The sequence below is a fragment of the Pezoporus flaviventris genome, unplaced genomic scaffold, assembly GCF_033815535.1.
Source record: "Pezoporus flaviventris isolate CSIRO_AGI_PZ_B2104156 unplaced genomic scaffold, CSIRO_AGI_Pfla_v1 ptg000015l, whole genome shotgun sequence".
NCBI classification, from domain to species: domain Eukaryota; kingdom Metazoa; phylum Chordata; class Aves; order Psittaciformes; family Psittacidae; genus Pezoporus; species Pezoporus flaviventris.
In genome coordinates, this window is record NW_026892563.1 from 9,174,753 (window position 1) to 9,194,018 (window position 19,266).

A 19,266-nucleotide genomic window follows, 5' to 3' on the forward strand; every position below is an offset into this window, starting at 1 on the left:
TCTCCCTATGAAGAGACATAAAGAATGAAGTGAAAAGGCTTGGTTTTGGTATGAAAAATTCCTAACCACTTTTTCTCCCTAGGATGGATATTTTAAGATTCTGTCTCTAGCAAACTGATCTGGAAACACTCCTAAACATCTGGAAGTGTATCTCCAGTGTGCTGGAGTACTTTCGCTTTTATCATAATGCACGGCCAAATGTTTCATGGAACTGCTTTGTTACATGGAATACAGTGCCTGATTAACACATCTATGCTTCTACCAAGATATTTTCCTTATAGATATACAGCCTGCTTTGTTGTCTCTGATCACATATTTTTCCTCTGTATTCTTAGCTTTCTTGAATCACTTTTCTGTACTTCAAAATTACAGTAATGTAGAAGTTACAATTAACTTGCTTTTTCTCTTCTTGCTTTTATACACAAATTCATTGATTCTGCTCACACAAATTGCTTAAAAGTGCCGTAATATCTGACATGTCTCAAAAGCAAAGTTTTCAGGTCAAAATGTTCAGTTTTGACTTCAAGTACTTAGAGCTATTGAAACCTTTCTCATTTTAGAAAGGAACTCTACATTTCTTTTTGTACTTTATATGCATCTGAACTTAGATTGATTTCTCTTTAAATTTTACTCATTGCAACTTATATGATATACCATCAGTTTTTCCCCCAGAGACTTGAACAACCTTTTGTAATCCAGTCAGTCTGGTGTATTTAGTGATGCAAATAAGCTGTTCCCATGATCTCTTAATTTTTTTTGCAATTTTTTAAATGTTATGAAATTCTGCTAAACAAATCAGTGTTGCAAACCATAAACTTCTAATCCTATACTTCGCATCATGTCCTGAAGAGTTAGCAGTTTTGAAATTCCCTCCCTTATACTCACAGCATGCTTTGCTCTACTCACTGATGAGAATACATTACTACCATATCAGCCACAAACTGAAAAATCTCTTCTCTCTTTCCCCTTTCCTTGTCCTTTCCTTAAAATTACTTTCCATCCTCTGTCTGCTACACCAGTCATTAAATGTGCCATCAAACATCCGTGGTTATATGTCAGCTTAAAAATAGAAGAGATTCTTTCCTCCTGATTGGGACACAGCTGCCCATCATTCAGCTACATTACACATCACTGAGGATGAAGGAAGATTCTGCCTGATCTCCTGAAAACTGTAGATTTCTAGGGTGTTTTGGGGGTAGAGGTGATAGGGACATAATGGGGAAATTGGAATTATTCTGCTAAATACTAAAATATCTATTTGAAATATTTTATCCTGATTTTACACACTTCTCATATTGACATCAAAAGTATGCTTATTTAAACAAAAAGTTGAATTAAAGTGGTATTCTCAAATTCAATGTGTGTTCTTTCCACAGTATTTTTACCTAACATTTGCAGAGCTAATATAGCAAATAATAAAAAAAAAAAAAAATACATTGCATTTGATTCCAGATTTAAATAAAACATCAACCACGCTCTTAGATGTGCCTTTAAGGGTATGTTTTTTAGCAATAACAGGCAAAGGATCTATTTCTTGGATCTATACAAAACTTTACATGCTGGTAGTTATCTAAATTCTCTTGAAGTGAAAGAATTTGAGACGCTTACATGCTGTTTTCACAGTATATGACCGTACAGAATTTAAAATATAAATTAAGACATTTTGTCTAGTTCCCTACAATATGTAAATAAGTAATAGTTTCCAATATGTAAAGAGCTTACACTGCTAGCACAAGATAAATCAATATTTAGACTTCATTCCGCTCATGTGCAAACACAACATCCACAAGTAACCGACCCCATGCAGAGTCATCTCTTGAAGGACAAGAGCCGCTGTTCATGAGAGCAATTAATAAGTAATGTCATATTTATTTTGCTTTTCATTTTTTATTTAGAATATATCATCGGACTAGCTATTAAGCACATGTGATGATTTATGCTCATTTTTTAAATTTGACAGGCCTTAGCAATCTAAGAATTACAGTAAGAAGACCTAATATTTCTTCTGTAAACTTTTCCTGACAATTTAAGTTTCTCTACCATGTTAAGTGCACAGAATTTTTATGCATATTTTGTTTTTCACATCTCAAAGTTTATTCCAGATACAAAACTAGTTACAGTAATCTTTCCAAAGACATAGAAATTGCTATTTTGCTGTTTAAATAGACCCATCACTCCACTGAAAACTATTTGTAAATTGAATCCTGTTTTAACTGGCTCTAGCTATCTCACTTCATTTAGTTTCCAAGTGTAGAAAAATTGCACCTAATTTTTGGGGGAAAGCTATAAACACTATACACATTAAGAAAATGTTGCAATCCTATTATGCTAAAAGGTCAAAATGATGTAAAAAGGCAGACACTAATATTCATTCTCACAATGTGAGGAATAGACATAATTGGAAAGGCAATGCTTCTATACTTTCTTTTTTCAAGGAAATTATTAATTTAAGGTTATCACCTTTAGGCTTGAGCTCATGAGTTTTCTCAACGAAGGGCTATAGTTTTTCAATAAATGTAATCAGTATGTATAGCTTTTAAAAATGTTTGCACTTTGCATGACAAAATAAGCTTTGCTCTCAGCTGCCATTTTATGTACATAAACATATCTGAGCAGCCCTAACATTTCAGTGAATATTCATTTCATGTATCCCTTACAGGATTGCTTGAAAAAATATTTTAATGTCTTTCAAATATTAATTTTGTTCTTAAAGGATATTACGTTATAATTTGCTCTGAGCAACTCTCAGAAATTTAGTGCGCCTTACATTTTGTATCAAACCTAGGTAACAGAGTGGACAGTACTGAAGTGATGTTGAGGTCGAAAGACTGCATCAGTTTGTCCACCTAAATCAGAGTTGATGTATGCAATTGCTGCAATTTAAAATTAAATTATGATATTTTCATGTGTAAAAAAATTACTTAATATTGAATTAATCCAAAATTTTCGAGTTAATAAAATACATATAGGTGGGATTGGCGAAGAAGAGCATTCTACAAGAGGGACATCTCCAAGCTGGGGTAGGGTTCTTTTTCTTCAGGACTTGCCCTAAACTAGGTAATGACCATATCTCCAAAGCCTTTTGTCACTTGGGAAAATTTGGAAACAGAAATTAAAACAATTTTCTAAACTGTAAAATCAAACCCACATTTTGGCCTTTTGGAATTAGCTGCGATCACCAGGAAATGAAGATTTAAAGAAGCGCCTGTTCTCTTTAAGGCAGAACCCCAGAATATCTCTTTTTTCTTTTCTGCCTTCAATGCTGTCTTTCCAAATGAACATCACCACCTTATGGTAAAAACTCAGATACCACTAGCCCATAAATCATACCGCTTTTCCCTAAACTTTCTCCAGAACTGTAAGGAGAAGAAAGAATTTTGACACCACAGATAGCTTATCTCAAAGAAATGGATGACTAGAGCTGTTGACATCTTCCATTTCTGAAGTTCAGTCTTCCATGTTATTAATATAATCACAGTATGATGTCATAACTCCATTTCTCAGTTAGACACCTTTACTCCACAAAGACACTTTCTCAACTCAATCTCCCAGGTAACAGCTTCAAAAAATCATTCAGCAAATCTGCTATATCCATAGGATTTGGGGGGGGGGGGGGGGAATTCCCTATAATACAAAATAATCTTGATGCCCTTCATGAATTTTTAATGTCTTATTATGAGGATGTCACAGCTCTCCATTCTCTCTTGCAGTTGGGTGATAAAATGTAAAGAAGGCAAATATGGTTATTCACCTTCTACAGGTTTGTAGGGGGTTTCTTTTTAGTCTCCATTTGTATTGTGCTCTCCATTTACCCAAGGCATGTACCTTTCATGAAATTTAGTCTAGTCTGCTATCATCCATCTACTGGTGACACAAAGACATTCATCTGCTGGTACATACTAGGGCAGAATATCGTTCACATGTTAACCTTTTCCTGAAGAAGTCAAGGGGAGTAAACTCAGAGCACATGCCAGTATGCCATCCAGATACCAAGCACTCGTGACACTAAGTAAATATAGATATAACCAAGAGATCAAAATCAACAATAACACAGGCAATATATTTGCAATATATTTGGCAATAGAATCCATCTCCCGTCATTTTTTTAAGGCTCTGCAGGAAGCATGACATCGGTAAACACAAAGTATTCAAAGCTAAAGAAAATTCCAAATGCTGAACAGAAATTCAGCACTTATTAGCAACACAAGTCAAAAAACTCACTGAATTTCTGGAATGGGCAAGGGGAATATTCTATCATATTAACAGTTGTAGGAATAAATTCGAAGTACTGTCACAAAACCTATCAAAGTAGGTTCACAATGTCAATTTTATTTCTTGACTCTACCTTCTTTAGTAAGAGCATAAAGCCACGCACTTAAAAGAACCTCAGACTTGCAACCTAAACCACCCAAATACTCTCTGAACAAGTGGGATGGACACTTGGGAGATGAAACAATCTACTACATAAGGAATCTGTCATGAATGAGCCACTGAAAATAAACAGAGCACCTCTGGGGAGCAGTAGTAGGTTTCAAGTAGGATAGTCTGTATGTCTGGGAGCAGCCTGCACCTCAAACACTTGGTTTTCTCAAAAGCCTGCCCTTACAGTATTATTTAATCTTTTACCACCTGGCTTTTTATTCTTACTCTAGAAGATTAATGTATCTCAATCGGATATCTCAAAATCAAACCATTATCACAAGCAGAATCTTTGTGGTAATTTATGGGAAGATGATATGCTCTTAGCTAATACATCATGGTTTTAGAAGTTTGGATAGCAAGCAAGAGGAACTGGAACTTTTCACTGATTAGAATAAATTTTATATAACTGGAGATTATATAGTGAAGTGATTCTTAGAACACTAATGCACTTTTAAAATATTGTTTAACTTCTAGTGTGAAGATAAATTACATTTGCTTTAAGAATGTTATTTGATTATTATAGTTACCTTAGTTCAAAGACCTGGCAAAGAAAGAAGCTGAGGCTAAGTACAGGAGATATTCAGGATAATCCAGTCTAAAAGTAAAATAAGCACACAGTTCCAAAGAGGGAGAGAGGCAAGAAAAGATCCAGAAGAGAATAAAAATCAAAAAGTAGCTAATTGCTATGCAATGATGAAAAGACTTATAAAAAAAATAGTATAACCAGAATGATCTTGAAGCTCAGAAAACAACTATTGCTAAATAATTTTTTAATTTTTATTTTTCTTGAGAAAGATTTTTAAGGAAAATCAATGGTTACAATCATCACATGCACAAAAACATTGCTACTAAAAGTGAATTCCCTTTCCGTGATGGAAAGAGTAACAAACGGTGGGCTTTAGTACGTTTGAAAAGTATCAGGAAAACCTTACTATAATAACGGTTGAGAGGACAGGTTACCTGAGTCATGCAGTCTTCATTAGTAATTAGCTCTAAAGAATATCCTAGGGGAATGGTGGTCAAAATCCACAAAATAACAAGTTTTACTACCAGGCTACACATAACTAACACACTCATGTTCCACCAAAGGCCTCAACGCACGCTCAATCAGTCATAATCTCTAGCTCACATGAAATTTGAATTCTTGGCACAAATCTAGTAGATGCAACTATGATCACGCTCATGTCAATTCCTTAACCCAATGAACACAAACAAGTTATGCTCTAACCTTTTCTGCTCCCACTTACTTCATACAGCTTTTAAAATTACTCAAATTCTTAAAGAGTTTTTTTTCCAAAGGTCTATTGATTTTTCTCCATTTGCCATATCTGGCTTTATGTCAATTGACAACTTTTGATGATGATGATGATGGTGATACTATATATATATATATATATATATATATACTTAATCTTTGTCATTCTATGTCTTAACTTTGGAAAAATCCAAAGGTAACTGTCTCTAGTTTTTGGCTCATAAAGACTCAGATAATGAACAGAAGGATTACTGCTCACTTCTATTATGATGGAATATAAAGCTGCTAAGGGTGACTGTGAAAAAAGGGGTCCTTAAATTGCTCTGTGGGCTCTCTGGAGGGTTGGAAAATAATCAGTAATATTTAAAAATGCACACAAAGACAATATAAACAATGTAACAAGGAATGGGATGGGAAAGGGAACAGAAGGGAAAAGTGTCTCATGCTAGTGTAGCAGAAAAGCCACCAATACCGATTGCTTGAATAAGTTCCAAAAGAGAATGGAGTAAAATAACCCAGGTTTGGGGGATGTGGGGGGGGGGGCGGTCTGCATCTTGGCAGAAATAGTATTCACTGGCTAGGTTTAGCAGAGCATTGCACATTTTAAGAGGGTATAAACTGTGACTTATGCTAGAAAATCACTTGCCAGCTGAACAGCTTGGGTAAGCTGTGCGCCACAGACATTTTGACATGTCTGAAAAAGTGAAATCCAGCTCAGAAGTTGTGTACACATAGTCACAGTTGATGTACCCTTGGCACAATAGGATAAGTTGTACACAGATGACTTCCAGTCATGAAGTTCCTTAAAATGATAACTTCGGTATTTTTCTGTTGCACATCATAAAATACAGATATTTATACACATAATAAATATATTGTGTCAAAGAGAGAAACCTAACTGGTCATAGGTTAGCCTTTTTTGGGTGTTTTTTTTTTTCTTTTCTTTTTTTAATAAATGCCATTTTTATGCTACCTAATATGTCTTCATAAATTAAACTTGTTGGCTATTAAGAGGTCTTTGATATATAATATAAAACATCAACACACTGTGGCCAGAAAATTTCAAATATAAAATCAATGTGATTTTAGAACTGGTAAAAGTCTTCATGGCACTGAAACAACATACAATGTGTAGTTAGTGTTTTTTTCAACTTTTTCAGTCAAACAGAAGTTATTGGATGAAATATAAAATTCATTAGTGAAACAATGTCCTGTTACAGGCAGAAAATCAAACTAGCAGTCAAAAAAACACAAACGGACAACAGAAAAGAAACATTTATTCTTATATCTCAGAAGTCTGCTCATAAATCTAGCACTTATTTATTGTAAAGGCTTAGGAAAACTTTTGTTTTTAAGTCTTGGCAGCTAAGGCTTGTTAGAATGTCTTTAACAATTCTCCAGGTGGTGTGGTCTCTTCTGCTGTGGAGAAATATACTTCCAACAGGTAAATGCTCTTTATTATGATATTCAAAGCCAAATTCTATTATTGTCAACACAATAAATACAAAATAACCTTACTGGAGACAAAGCCCAGCTTTATGCTAGTGTTGTGTCACACAAGCTTTTGTGAGTTACTGCACACAAGCTCTTTCAAAGATATACTTCATTAAGCAGCACAAGCCTCATTTGAGAGGCAAATGTCATTGAATCAATTGAATTATAGAAATTTGGAGTTTAGAAGGTGCTGTAAAATCAATTGCTTCAATTGTTATTTTTCCCTAAAAGTTTTATATTTCTTAGCTTGGAATTCAGCGTCTTTAAAAATATCAAAAAGACACAAGAAACAGTGAGAACTACATATCTTTATTTTTAATATTCATTAATATTCAAAGATTTTACCCCTTCTAGTTACCACAAAAATAAGTTAACAACATTTCCTGGTATACACATGAATTTCTAGCTGAACATTTAACTATGACTTTGATTTTAATATATGAATCTACAGGAGACTTCAGTGAGAAGACAGTTCATTTCCAAACAGGGCTCACTTTTAAATTCTCTACCATACACTAACAGGTTCACCCTATGCAGTTTCCTTTGAGAAATGTGTTAAATCTTAAGGCTAAGAATGCCTGTTTTCTAAGTGAAGATATGTGAGAATTACAAAACTTATGTATCCTACAGAGTGATTCCTGACCACTGTTAGAATTTTTTTAATTCTGTATTTGCCAATAAAATTTTTTTCCATAATAAAGGTGGTATGCTAAAAACATTAAACAAAAGCATTTTATCAACCCTAAAAGAGTTTCATGGCAATGAAGCTAGGCAAATGCAAAGGCATTAAATCTGACAAGTGTCCACGTATTTTATTTTTCAGCATAACCTTTTTCAGGAACCTTTTAATCAAATTCATTGGGATTTGGATCAGTTTCCATTCTAAGCTTTGCTACAAAGTAGGCATTTGATTTCATTCTCCTAAGACAAAAAGGCAACTCCACACACACACAAAAAGCAATGTTATTCTTGGATAAAAACAGTCTTCCCTAAAAAAAAATATTATTTATGAACATAATTTTATGGCCTGTTTAACATGTTTCTGCTGAGCACTTTAGGTCATTTTAGAAAAACGATGATCATTTCTCTATATATAAAATACAAAATTATTTATATGAAATAGAATCCTCACCACAATGATGAAGTGGACAGATTTTCATTAGATTTCAACAAACCTTATTGTAGAGATATGCAAACAATTTATGTTTTCAATAAAATAAGAAATGATGAAGTCAAATTCCATTAATTTTCAAGAAGAGCTTTATGTTCATGTATTTCCATGCTAAATAAAACCAGCCTTTCATTCATTTAATGGATATTCTCTGCCTTATTTACAGATGCTGAACTTTATCAGGATGCTCTTATTAACTTCTCAATGTATTGGTGGACAAATAAGGTGCAGATAACTCATAAATCCAGAGAGTTTAGTGAAAGCAATCCTCTAATTCAACCATAATTAATGTACATATATATCATACAGTGAAAGAAACATTACTCATAAATAACACAAGTTTACTTGAAGTGTTCCCAGGAACACTAATCATGCTTTTATAATCCAATCTAATTGTCAAAACTACAAAAGCCTTTGTAACCCCCTCCCCCAGAAACCCCAGGAATTATTTTACTTACTGCACTGTAACTTTTTTATGAGGTTTGTCATTATTAGAGGCTATATTTTTAAATGTGCATGAAGTCTGGGTATGAAATAATACGGACATAAGGAACCATGATACATTGCCAAAAAAAATGACTGGAAAGCAATTTATATATGCACATTTCCCATATTTCATGCACATTTTAAAAAAATAGTCAGAAATTGCTAGGTTCTGCATCCTACACATTATTTAGTACTGCACAGATCCACAGTAGTGACATACAAATATTTATGCTAAATGCTTTTTCTTTAGCTGCACCTGTAAAACATCTGCTATGTAAAAAACACAGTTTACTGCAATTACAGCTATGTGGATACTATGTGAAGCCTAAAGCAAAAAGTATGATGTTTTAAAGTATGCATTTTACACTTCAAAACAATGCAATACTAATTGTCATATTGTACAGCAAGTAACACTGATTTGGATGCAATATCATATCACTTTTAAAAAGTGATAACAATGCTTATGTATATTCTAGAAGAGGGACTCTGAATGCAGCCTACATCTTCATATTTAGAAAGAAAAAGTGTATGTTCTTTTAAGAAGAAGCAAACACCATTCAGTATTATTTGATATGAAAACAGAAAAATAAAACTCAAAATGGTAAAAATAATGCTTTTCAAAGTTTGCTTTCAGGGATAATTTCCAATTTCCACTATAAATGCAAACATTAATTCTGAAAAATTAACATTAATTCAAAACCAATAAACTTTGATCTAAAGATTATAAACATGTAAGACACAGGAATCCCTGTAGTACTTGTAGACATTTTTGCCTGTTCAACTTTTCACCTACCTATAAAAAATGAGGGTCATTTGAAAGATCTTTGAGATCAGATCTACAACACAGCTCTTACAAATCATGCATTCAATAAGCCCCAGTATGATGCACAAGACATTATAAATAATAATAAAGAAAACATGTTACATGATGTCTACATAAATTTATTGGCAGGAAATTAGACAAACCAGTTGAAAGAGAAGCATGAAAGTGAGATATCTTTAGTCATCATGGAAAAATATGAGTCAAAAGTTCAGCAGAACAAAATAAGTACACCTTAGGGTAAAACATAAAAGGAAAAAGCAAGGACTTTTCAGTGCAGATAAACAAGCATGTGCTCAGGAATCAAAATATCTCTCAAAAAATCTCACCTGAAAAACATTCCCACTGTGTTTGTCTAGAGAAAAAATATTTGTGGATATGTAAGGTTACTATTGACAGTCAAACTAATATTCAGTAATCAGTAATATGAAGTCTGACAGATACTTCAACGTAAAGGAAAAAGATGTGCCAGTTCATTGCAAATCAGTTCATTTTTTGGATGTGAAGTGTAATATTGAAGAGACAGAAAGACACCATAAAATATCTTCTATAGTATTTCCTCAGCTCACAGAAAAGCACAACTGCTAGCCAGATACAGTCTAGTATTTGACTTCTGATTTACCTATACACTTATCGTTACTACATAAATAGCACCTGACCATTTAGCTGAATTTAACCTGCAATTGCTTCTGAGAAAGAGCAAGACTCTGTGTCAACCTACAGTGAACAGCAAGGACCTACTGGCAGAGAATGCAGTACAAATGAAAAAATTCATAGGTTCTTATGGAAATCAAGTGATGCTAAAGGCCAAAGGCTTCAGTAGGATACCCCTCAAAGAGGTCACAAGGGCTTCTGAACTCAGGTGAACTCTCACTGCGATAATGCTAACATCACACAGCAACTGTATGCGCTCCAGCCCATGACTGCAGTGGCTGAGACTTTCCTGACAACTGCTCTTTCCTGGGATCAGTGGCAGAACATGCAGTACTAGTAATCAACACAAAGCAGTAACATACCTGCTTTGAACCTTTTTTCATTTCTAGAATGTGTATCTGAGGGAGAAAAGAGTGACTTGTGAATATCTGAATTTTCTGCAGGAACGTTTAATGATTTATATTACAGAAAAACATGGAAAAGGCATACCAAAAGAACAAGGTTACTCGGTGAGCTTCTTTCTACTTAGTCAAAAAAATCCCTTTCACAAAATTCTACTACAAAATCACTGCCAAATGCCATAAACAGAAATTAATAACGCCTTGAAAGTGCATCCAGATCTTTGAATTACACTTCTTGCACGCACGTATTCTCTGATGACAATGTATAAAATGCCATCTGTCTTTTGCCACAGTGGGAAAAAGTTGTTCCCTAATATTTATAATTTCATAAGTATGTCAAGAAGAAATAGGGCTCTAATGTGCCCACAGAGAAAGCAAAGGAAATATTTTGAGAAAGACACTAGACACCATAACAAAAAAAAATCACTGCAATGAACAAGAAACACCTATTACCTACTCAGTAAAAATGTCGGAGTGGTCCTTTGCTGGTTGGTTAGGTAGACCTACTTTGTAATTGAATGAATGAGAATAAAGGAATGTCCAAGTGTCTGGGGTAAATTAAAAGGCAGAATTCTATGTAGGCTATTTATTTTGCAGCTGCTAAAGGAATAAATGTCCTTTCAAGTTCCAGCAGCAAACTACTGAGTGGACAAGACAATCTAGGATACAAGAGAAATTCATCCATGAAAAAACAATGAGGTGAACTTTAGAACTACCTAATTACAAATAGCCTTCAGGAATAACTTAGTTATAGCTTCAAACAGACAACAGCAGTGGTGTGAAACTGTCTGGTTATAAAAGTATAACACTACTTGTAATTGAATGATAATGCTGGAGGGGGAGCCTGATAGCAAAATGAAAAATTAAATTAGATTGGATGGAGAAATGTACTTTATTTTCAACTGTTGGAAATTAACATGATTTCTGCCATCTTAAAAAAAATAATTTTTACTCAACCTAATATTTAAATTGGTATTTCTGAAATGCTCATTTTTCAGAAACTTGCAACAAAGAATAAAATACATAAACCCTTTGCTCTGGATTTGTGTATCTAGTTATATTATACCTTAACTGTTGGATTGCCCTACCATGCTCTGAGAATGCATATGCAATTCTTTTCTCTGCTTGAGAGACTGAACATACACCTTGAAGGAAATTGTTCTTACCCCTAAGCAATAGGATATTCTAAGTAATTGCTCTTAAACAATCTAGTTGATGTTACTGTAATCTGAATCTGTCATCATAATAATTATATTCATGTAATAGATTGAAGTAACTATTCAGACAGAAAAAGAACACCACACTGTAGAAGACATTTAAAAAAAAACAATGTATTTAATTAAATTCCACTTCTTATGAAGTGTCCAAATATTAAAGTTTGACTTTTTTTCTGGTTCAGTGCATACTTTCACAGGTCATAGCAATTGAAACAGCGTGAATAGAAGAGACTTTCCTCTAGGGACCTTCCCCTCTGTCCTCTCTTCACTCCATTATCTTCCGCTCTAGACGTGCTTATATGACTGTTAGGGACTGATAAATTTTAGTGTTCTTTTTCATGACAATTATGTGCTCTCTGTGCATTTATAATTCAGTACTTGCTAAGGGAAAAAAAAAAGAATTGTCTGCAAGCATGACAAAGTAGAAAAGGCGAAATGATGACCTAGATAAATAGCAAGGGCATTGGCTGATAAAGAAAACTACTGCTCTGTTCCTAGCTCTGTTACTATTTTGTTTCAAAAATGCTATTTTTTATAAGGGTTTACACTTGGACCTATCGTGTTAGCCCTATCGCTGAAGAGAGGATTAGATGATGAAGAAATTTAAGTGTGATTCTGCTGCACAGATTCTGCTGTGTTTCAATGCACACCTGACATTTCACAGATGAACTTTAAAGGGATGGGCAGAAGTCCAGAGTGCATGAAGCCATTTAACCATGACAAATATACCCATTATTTTTGCTCAAGATTTTTTCTCCCCAGACTTTTTTTATTAAATGGGCTACTAATTGACAAAATTCCATACATATACAAATATTTGAGGTCTGTCAGACATAACAGAATGAATGTGTTTCTCAGTAATATAGTTTATATAGACTATTAGAATAATTAAAATTAATTTCACACATATTTTTAATTAGGTAAGAAAATCTAATCTATTTATAAGCTAATGCAATCCTACATGCTACAACCAAAAACATACAGATGTACAGGTTTACAAATGGAGTGACTTATTTGTGGGTAGGTCAGATGCACCATTACTAGCCTTCTCAGCATAGCAATCTCAAAACATCTGCTGCATGGAGAATGACATAACCTAAAGTTCACCAGCAGCATTACATTGTGAGCAATTACAGACTGCTTTTGTTATTAATTTTAAATGGGCTACCACACTTTGATTGCACAGATTTTTAATTGCACACATACCATGCCCCACAAAATTCCATGTGGGCCATAGGTCCTTGAAGCATTGCTACATCTGAATTGTTTCAGAATAACGGGTTAGTTTATTAGGGGAATCAAGCTGTTGCAAGTGTCAAAAGAGCACAGGAAAATGAGTTAACACTTAGCAGACTGCAGTAGGACACCTACTGAGAAAGCTAACAATTGAACATTCTTTTTGACAGAGGAAAAAAACATAAAACCGCCTAATCCTTAATATTCTGCATACGCTAAAATGTCCCCAAAAGCTTGTATGCACCAGCATAAGCATAGATGCAAATGCTAAAATGGTATCTAAAAAAAAACAAGCCTTCTTTGGTATTTTACATTTTTAAATATGCATGCAGTTTACACAGAGATAATTTTCTTTGGATATTTTTTCTGTATCTTTTTTTTTCCTGAAGAGAGTGACTCAATTAGAACAAACTAATCTGATGGTGGAGTACAATATGCTTGAATATACAGTGTGCAGATTAGACTGAAAAATAGCTTAATGACACAATCAAAATTTATTTATGAGGTAGATAACTTTTAAGGATATTCCTGTTAGATAGTAATTCCAGAAATAAATATGCATATTAGATATATCAATTATACCTTGAATATGTTAAAAGTATATTAATCATGTTACTCCATTAATACTTAATAAATTCTAATATTTACCATTGTATCCTCAGTTCTTACAATCTTTTAAAAACATTATCATGAATAAATGCAAAGTCTTACTTTAAAGTGTTGCCATCCTGAGTACTGCTTTCCTCTTAATCACCTTCAACAGTTACTAGCACAAAGAAATTATTTCAATATCCTCCATATGTGAATACCCCAGTGTGTTACTACAGATGTTCAGCTTTCAGGGATTGATTTCAGGTCTGAAAGTCTGGAAGGACCACATATGCAAGAATCATTACTTTTCAAAGGTGTCAGTTCCTCAAGGAACCCACTTGAAAACAGGCTTTTTTAAAGACCACAAGAAAGACACTAAACTGCCAGAAACATACTATGAGAACTACAGCAACAACGTAGACTGGGAAATGTTATGAGTCATTGAAGCCCTGGTTGAATCACAAATTAGCTTTAAAAAGATAATTAAAACAGGCTTTGCCAGAATGAATGTCTGGCCTAACCCTTGGGACTGTGCTTTTTTATTATGGCTTATTCATAAGTAGCGTATCTTTTTGATGTTATTCAAGTACAAAGAAATCAAAAAACTTGGCAATGGTATAAAAATGTAAATGCATTCCGTAAGACAAACACAATGGGAAATATAATCTTTTGATAAAAGCAATGCTCAGGGCAGCCAGAATAAGACAACAGCACGTGCAAAATTCCTGTGTCCTACAAACAAATATTCTGCAACTGTAGTGCTCAGCTCTGTGAGACATCACCACTGGCAGGGACATTAAAAGCTCTTGCTCAAATGCCAGCTCTGTGTTAAGGCTTGCTGGTGGAGAAAGGGATTCTGGAAGAATAAAGGGGGATTTGCAGTTGCAGTGCAAATCTCAGCCGCTGCAGCAACTGCACCAGCTTCTCACTCTTGACTCCTCTTTACAGGGGAGCTGTTGGAACAGATACCTGAGGAGGGCTGAGCTGGTCTAGCAGAAGCTGAGCCAAACATCCTCCCTATTGCACACATGCTATAGAGCAAAGAGTGCAAAACAGGGGCAATTGTGCAAGGACAGTTCAATTTAAGAAGTTACCACAGGATCCATAGTAGAGCAGAAAAATTTCCTCTACTTTGAAAGGGAATTTTGACAATTCAGCAGACTGTGAAGCAAATATCTATTAATGACTAATATCAAATATCACTTCATATATAAAAATATCTAAAAATAAATCTTACATGGAAGACCAGCTGCAACCTACTTTCAGTCTTAGCAACCACTTAGTCTTGTTTCACTTCTGGCTCCCATGAGAAAAAACCCTAGGACCTCTTCTCTCAAAAGACAGAAATATGCTTTGGAAAGACCTAAAAACCCACGTCAGTTTAGAAAGGGGCAAGCCCCTGTCACTACATCTGCACTGCAGATGTAGTTTTGGATTTTTTCTTTTTCTTCCCCTAGTATAAGGCAGCATAAACAGGATTTGTCATAAGGATTCCTGTATCAGTGGTTTTCACTGCAAGCACTAAACATGTTTTTTCTTAGCTACATCTGAAGGAGAAAGAGATCATAAACAAATTATGCATTTTGGAAGAGCATAATAAGTGATTTTGGTAGAAGTTATTAAAATAATATATGAAAACTATTCTAGAAATTATCACCTTTTACAGTATTAGCCACGATGTCATTTGGAGGAAAAAAAAGGTTAAATACATGTATAATTAAGATGTATATTAAATGTGTGTATCTTAAGAAGAACTGGCCTCACCTTTACACCTGAAGTTTATCTGCCGTGGCCTAGCTAGCTAGGACGATGACAGCAAAGTCCTCAGGTCGTAGGTTTTGTAAGAGTGTCCTTCTCTTAGATGGAAGATCTTACAAGGCTAGACGAGCACCATCTGCCCGGATTTGAAGTTAGGAGTTTTCCTTCTCCTATGAGGATGGCTCGTCTTCACTAACAAAGATTCGGGAAGGGCTTTACCCATGCATTCTGAACAAGACTCACCTAAAAAAATCCACTGCGCAGCTGGAAGGGTTTCCTCTCACTTGTCTGTATGGACAGGCGAGGGTCAAAACAGCAGGTGCCAAGGTGCATTGGAACCTGCAGATCCAACCTTGCATGCTGGCGGATCAGGACATTGATCTATTGAGATTGCCCCAGGAGATAACAGTCCAGGTTGGAAACTTCCTGATTGCCTAAGCAGCCTTTTTTCCAACCAGATTTGCCTATCCACATGCCCTTGGTCATCATGCTTGTAGTTAGTGTGGGTAAAGCCCTTCCCAAATCTTTGCTCATGAAGCCAAGCCATCAATCTTAAGATGATATTGAATGTTAAGGTGTGTATAACAAGGTAATCGTTTCTAGCATGTTTAAAAGGAATAATTTTCACTGAGTGACAGCAAGACAAAAATGTCTGGTGGACATATGTTTACCATTAGAAATCTTTTTCTAACCTTATTCAGCCATGGGCAACCTCACACTTGTTTTGGCTGCTACTAAATCAAGTTTGTATATTAATTTACACTACATCAGAAATTTACTATTTTCTGTTAGCCCAGGTTGGTAACAGGTATCCTTGGGAATATATTCAGTGTGTGATCTTTGGTCTAATGCAAGTGGTTTGCATTCTACTAGTGGTGTGCACCTTGCAATTAAGAAAAAACACAAAAATATCCATCAGTCATTCTACTCTGAAAAGCCATAGAATAATTATCTTTAATTAAAAACTACAGTAACAATATAGATGTAAAACAAAACTGTGTAGGATAAAGATAAGACTGTTAGTTCCCCTTTGAAATAATTTCAGAATACACCAGTACTATTATATAAATTATATCACACCTTGTTACATTTCACTTCTATTTACGCATTTTCAGCAGATACTTTCCTCAGCTGTAAAAGTTATAGATGTTTAGTACAAATGAATGGCTGTGACAGACAACAGTATTTTATGAAATGACCAGAAACCGTTGGTTGTTTTAAAGGTAAGATGGAAGATTGCTGTTCCTAGTCACCCACCGACATATTTGAAAAACACATTCCAAATGCATAAGTAGATCTGTCAGTCTCACATTGTTAACAGGGAATCAAACTAAGTTAAAGGCTTATCAATAATAATAGCAAACAGTGAACTTCGATTTTCTATCTAAGAACAATGTCCTCAATTCAATGTTGGGGCTGTTCAGCCTGGAGAAGAGAAGGCTGCATGGAGACCTCATAGCAGCCTTTCAGTATCTGAAGGGGGCCTATAGGGATGCTGGGGACGGACTCTTCGTTAGGGACTATAGTGACAGGACAAGGGGTAACGGGTTCAAACTTAAACAGGAGAAGTTTAGATTGGATATAAGGAGGAAATTCTTTCCTATTAGGGTAGTGAGGCACTGGAATAGGTTGCCCAGGGAGGTTGTGAATGCTCCATCTCTGGCAGTGTTCAAGACCAGGTTGGACAAAGCCTTGGGTGATATGGTTTAGTGTGAGGTGTCCCTGCCCATGGCAGGGGGATTGGAACTAGATGATCTTAAGGTCCTTTCCAACCCTAACTATTCTATGATTCATTAGGGACTACAGTGACAGGACAAGGGGTAACGGGTTAAAATTTAAGCAGGGGAAGTTTAGATTGGATATAAGGATATAAAGTTCTTTACTGTTAGGGTGGTGAGGCACTGGAATGGGTTGCCCAGGGAAGTTGTGAATGCTCCATCCATGGTGGTGTTCAAGGCCAGGTTGAACAGAGCCTTGGGTGACATGGTTTAGTGTGAGGTGTCCCTGCCCATGGCAGGGGGGGTTGGAACTTGATGATCTTAAGGTCCTTTCCAACCATAACTATTCTATGATTCTATGATTCTGTGATTCAGGCTTTCAGTAGATATTGAAGATTCAGTAGAGATATGCTTGGCACCACCCTAGATTTTTTTTTTATATTAATTCCTGCTGACATCTTGAAATCTGCTAATTCTTATATCTACTCCTTTTCCTGCATCTATCACCTTAATTTTATCCTTTTTAAAATTAATTTTAAAACAAGATAAATTCTGTTGAAGTGAAAATACAGTTTTAAAGAAAACTAAAAGATCTTGAGTTGCAAGCTCTTCTCCATTTCCTAAAAACTAAATATTGATTAAAACATCTTCTTTTTCAGGTCAAAAAGAACTTTCCTTGATAGCTTTTCATGCAAGAAATATGCTCTAGCCATGTAACATAATAATGATGGATAATTTAAATATATTCCAAATTAGGTATTAAAAGCATAAAAAGCACAGTTAATTCCATAGTCAAAGCTTTACTTGCAAATGTACAGGAAAAAAAAAAAGGCTAAATTAATGTAAAAAACCCCAACAAATAAACCCAAACAAAATCCCTACCTTTGTGGTGCACATCTGTAATTACAAAAGTATTCTCCAGGAACACTTAAAAACTCAAAAATTATGCAGAAACTAAGAGGTGACAATCTGAATTTAACTGGATATTCTGGAATTTTCTCCTAGATTTAACTTTAATTGACCAAAGGACTCTCTATGACTGACAGTTAAAAGAAAGTTTTTTCTACCGTGCAATGAAGTGAAGCAATATGAATGTCAGAAACAGCCTGCTTTGACATCAGCACTATTAATATTATTGGAAACTTTTAAAAGAAAGCATTTCATAAATGCTGCCCCTCTCCAACAAGAAGTGAAATTCAGTGATGTGACTATAAAAAAAAAAATAATAAATAAAATCTGATTTTAAAATTCATTACAATTCTTCAGATATCATAAAAGGAGAAGTTTCACATATGCCTGAAAGAAACATTTGACTTAATACTGTTTGCAGGCATATGACCTGGCATACTAAAGACACATTCAGTTTAAAAAGAAATTATGATATAAATTTATACAAATTTACTTAACCATAGTAACAAACATACCCATGTTTGCTGCATCAACAGTTTGTGGCGCCTCTGCTGACAATTTCTGAAGGGCCTGTTCACCATCTGTCTTCTCTGGTGATCTGTTATGTCGAGACTGCTGTTGGTCTTCAACTTCAGCAACAAATGAAATTACACCTAAACCAAATAGATAGCAGGTGTTATATTAGGCAGGGCATTAGCTTCATAAAACACACTGCCAGACATGTATGAGTATTTCTTCACTCCAAAACTAATAAAAAATGAAATAAAGCTTCTACTCCAGGTGTCAGCCATGCAAATATAATTTATGGTAATAAAAAATTACATCTTGAGTCCAAGGAAATTAACTATTTTTTCTCCTAAAAGTGTTGTGTAACTAAAATAAAAAAATATAACCGTTATGGTATTATTACAGCTCATGGGAATGAAGTCTGAGGAAAATGCTCAAGGTATATAAATATTAATGTAAGAGGACATGTTTGATGGCTAGTGGATTTTAGGATTACTAATTAATCTGATTTTATGTCTCAATATATAATCCTATAATCTTGGTCTATTGCAGCACAATATTAAAGAGAAGAAAAGTGCAAGAGAAAGACTTCATTAATTTTAAATACTATCCTAACTACCAATATAC

At 34.7% G+C, this 19,266-nt stretch overlaps 1 protein-coding gene across 1 annotated transcript in view; it reads right to left on the minus strand.

Moving 5' to 3' along the window:
• The window catches only part of CFAP47 (cilia and flagella associated protein 47), a 291,486-nt gene that overhangs the window by 103,748 nt on the left and 168,472 nt on the right, over positions 1–19,266 (minus strand). Inside the window, exon 51 of the mRNA XM_061454415.1 lies at positions 18,648–18,785. Within this exon, the coding sequence (XP_061310399.1) occupies positions 18,648–18,785 (138 nt within the window). The remainder of the gene's footprint in view (positions 1–18,647; positions 18,786–19,266) is intronic.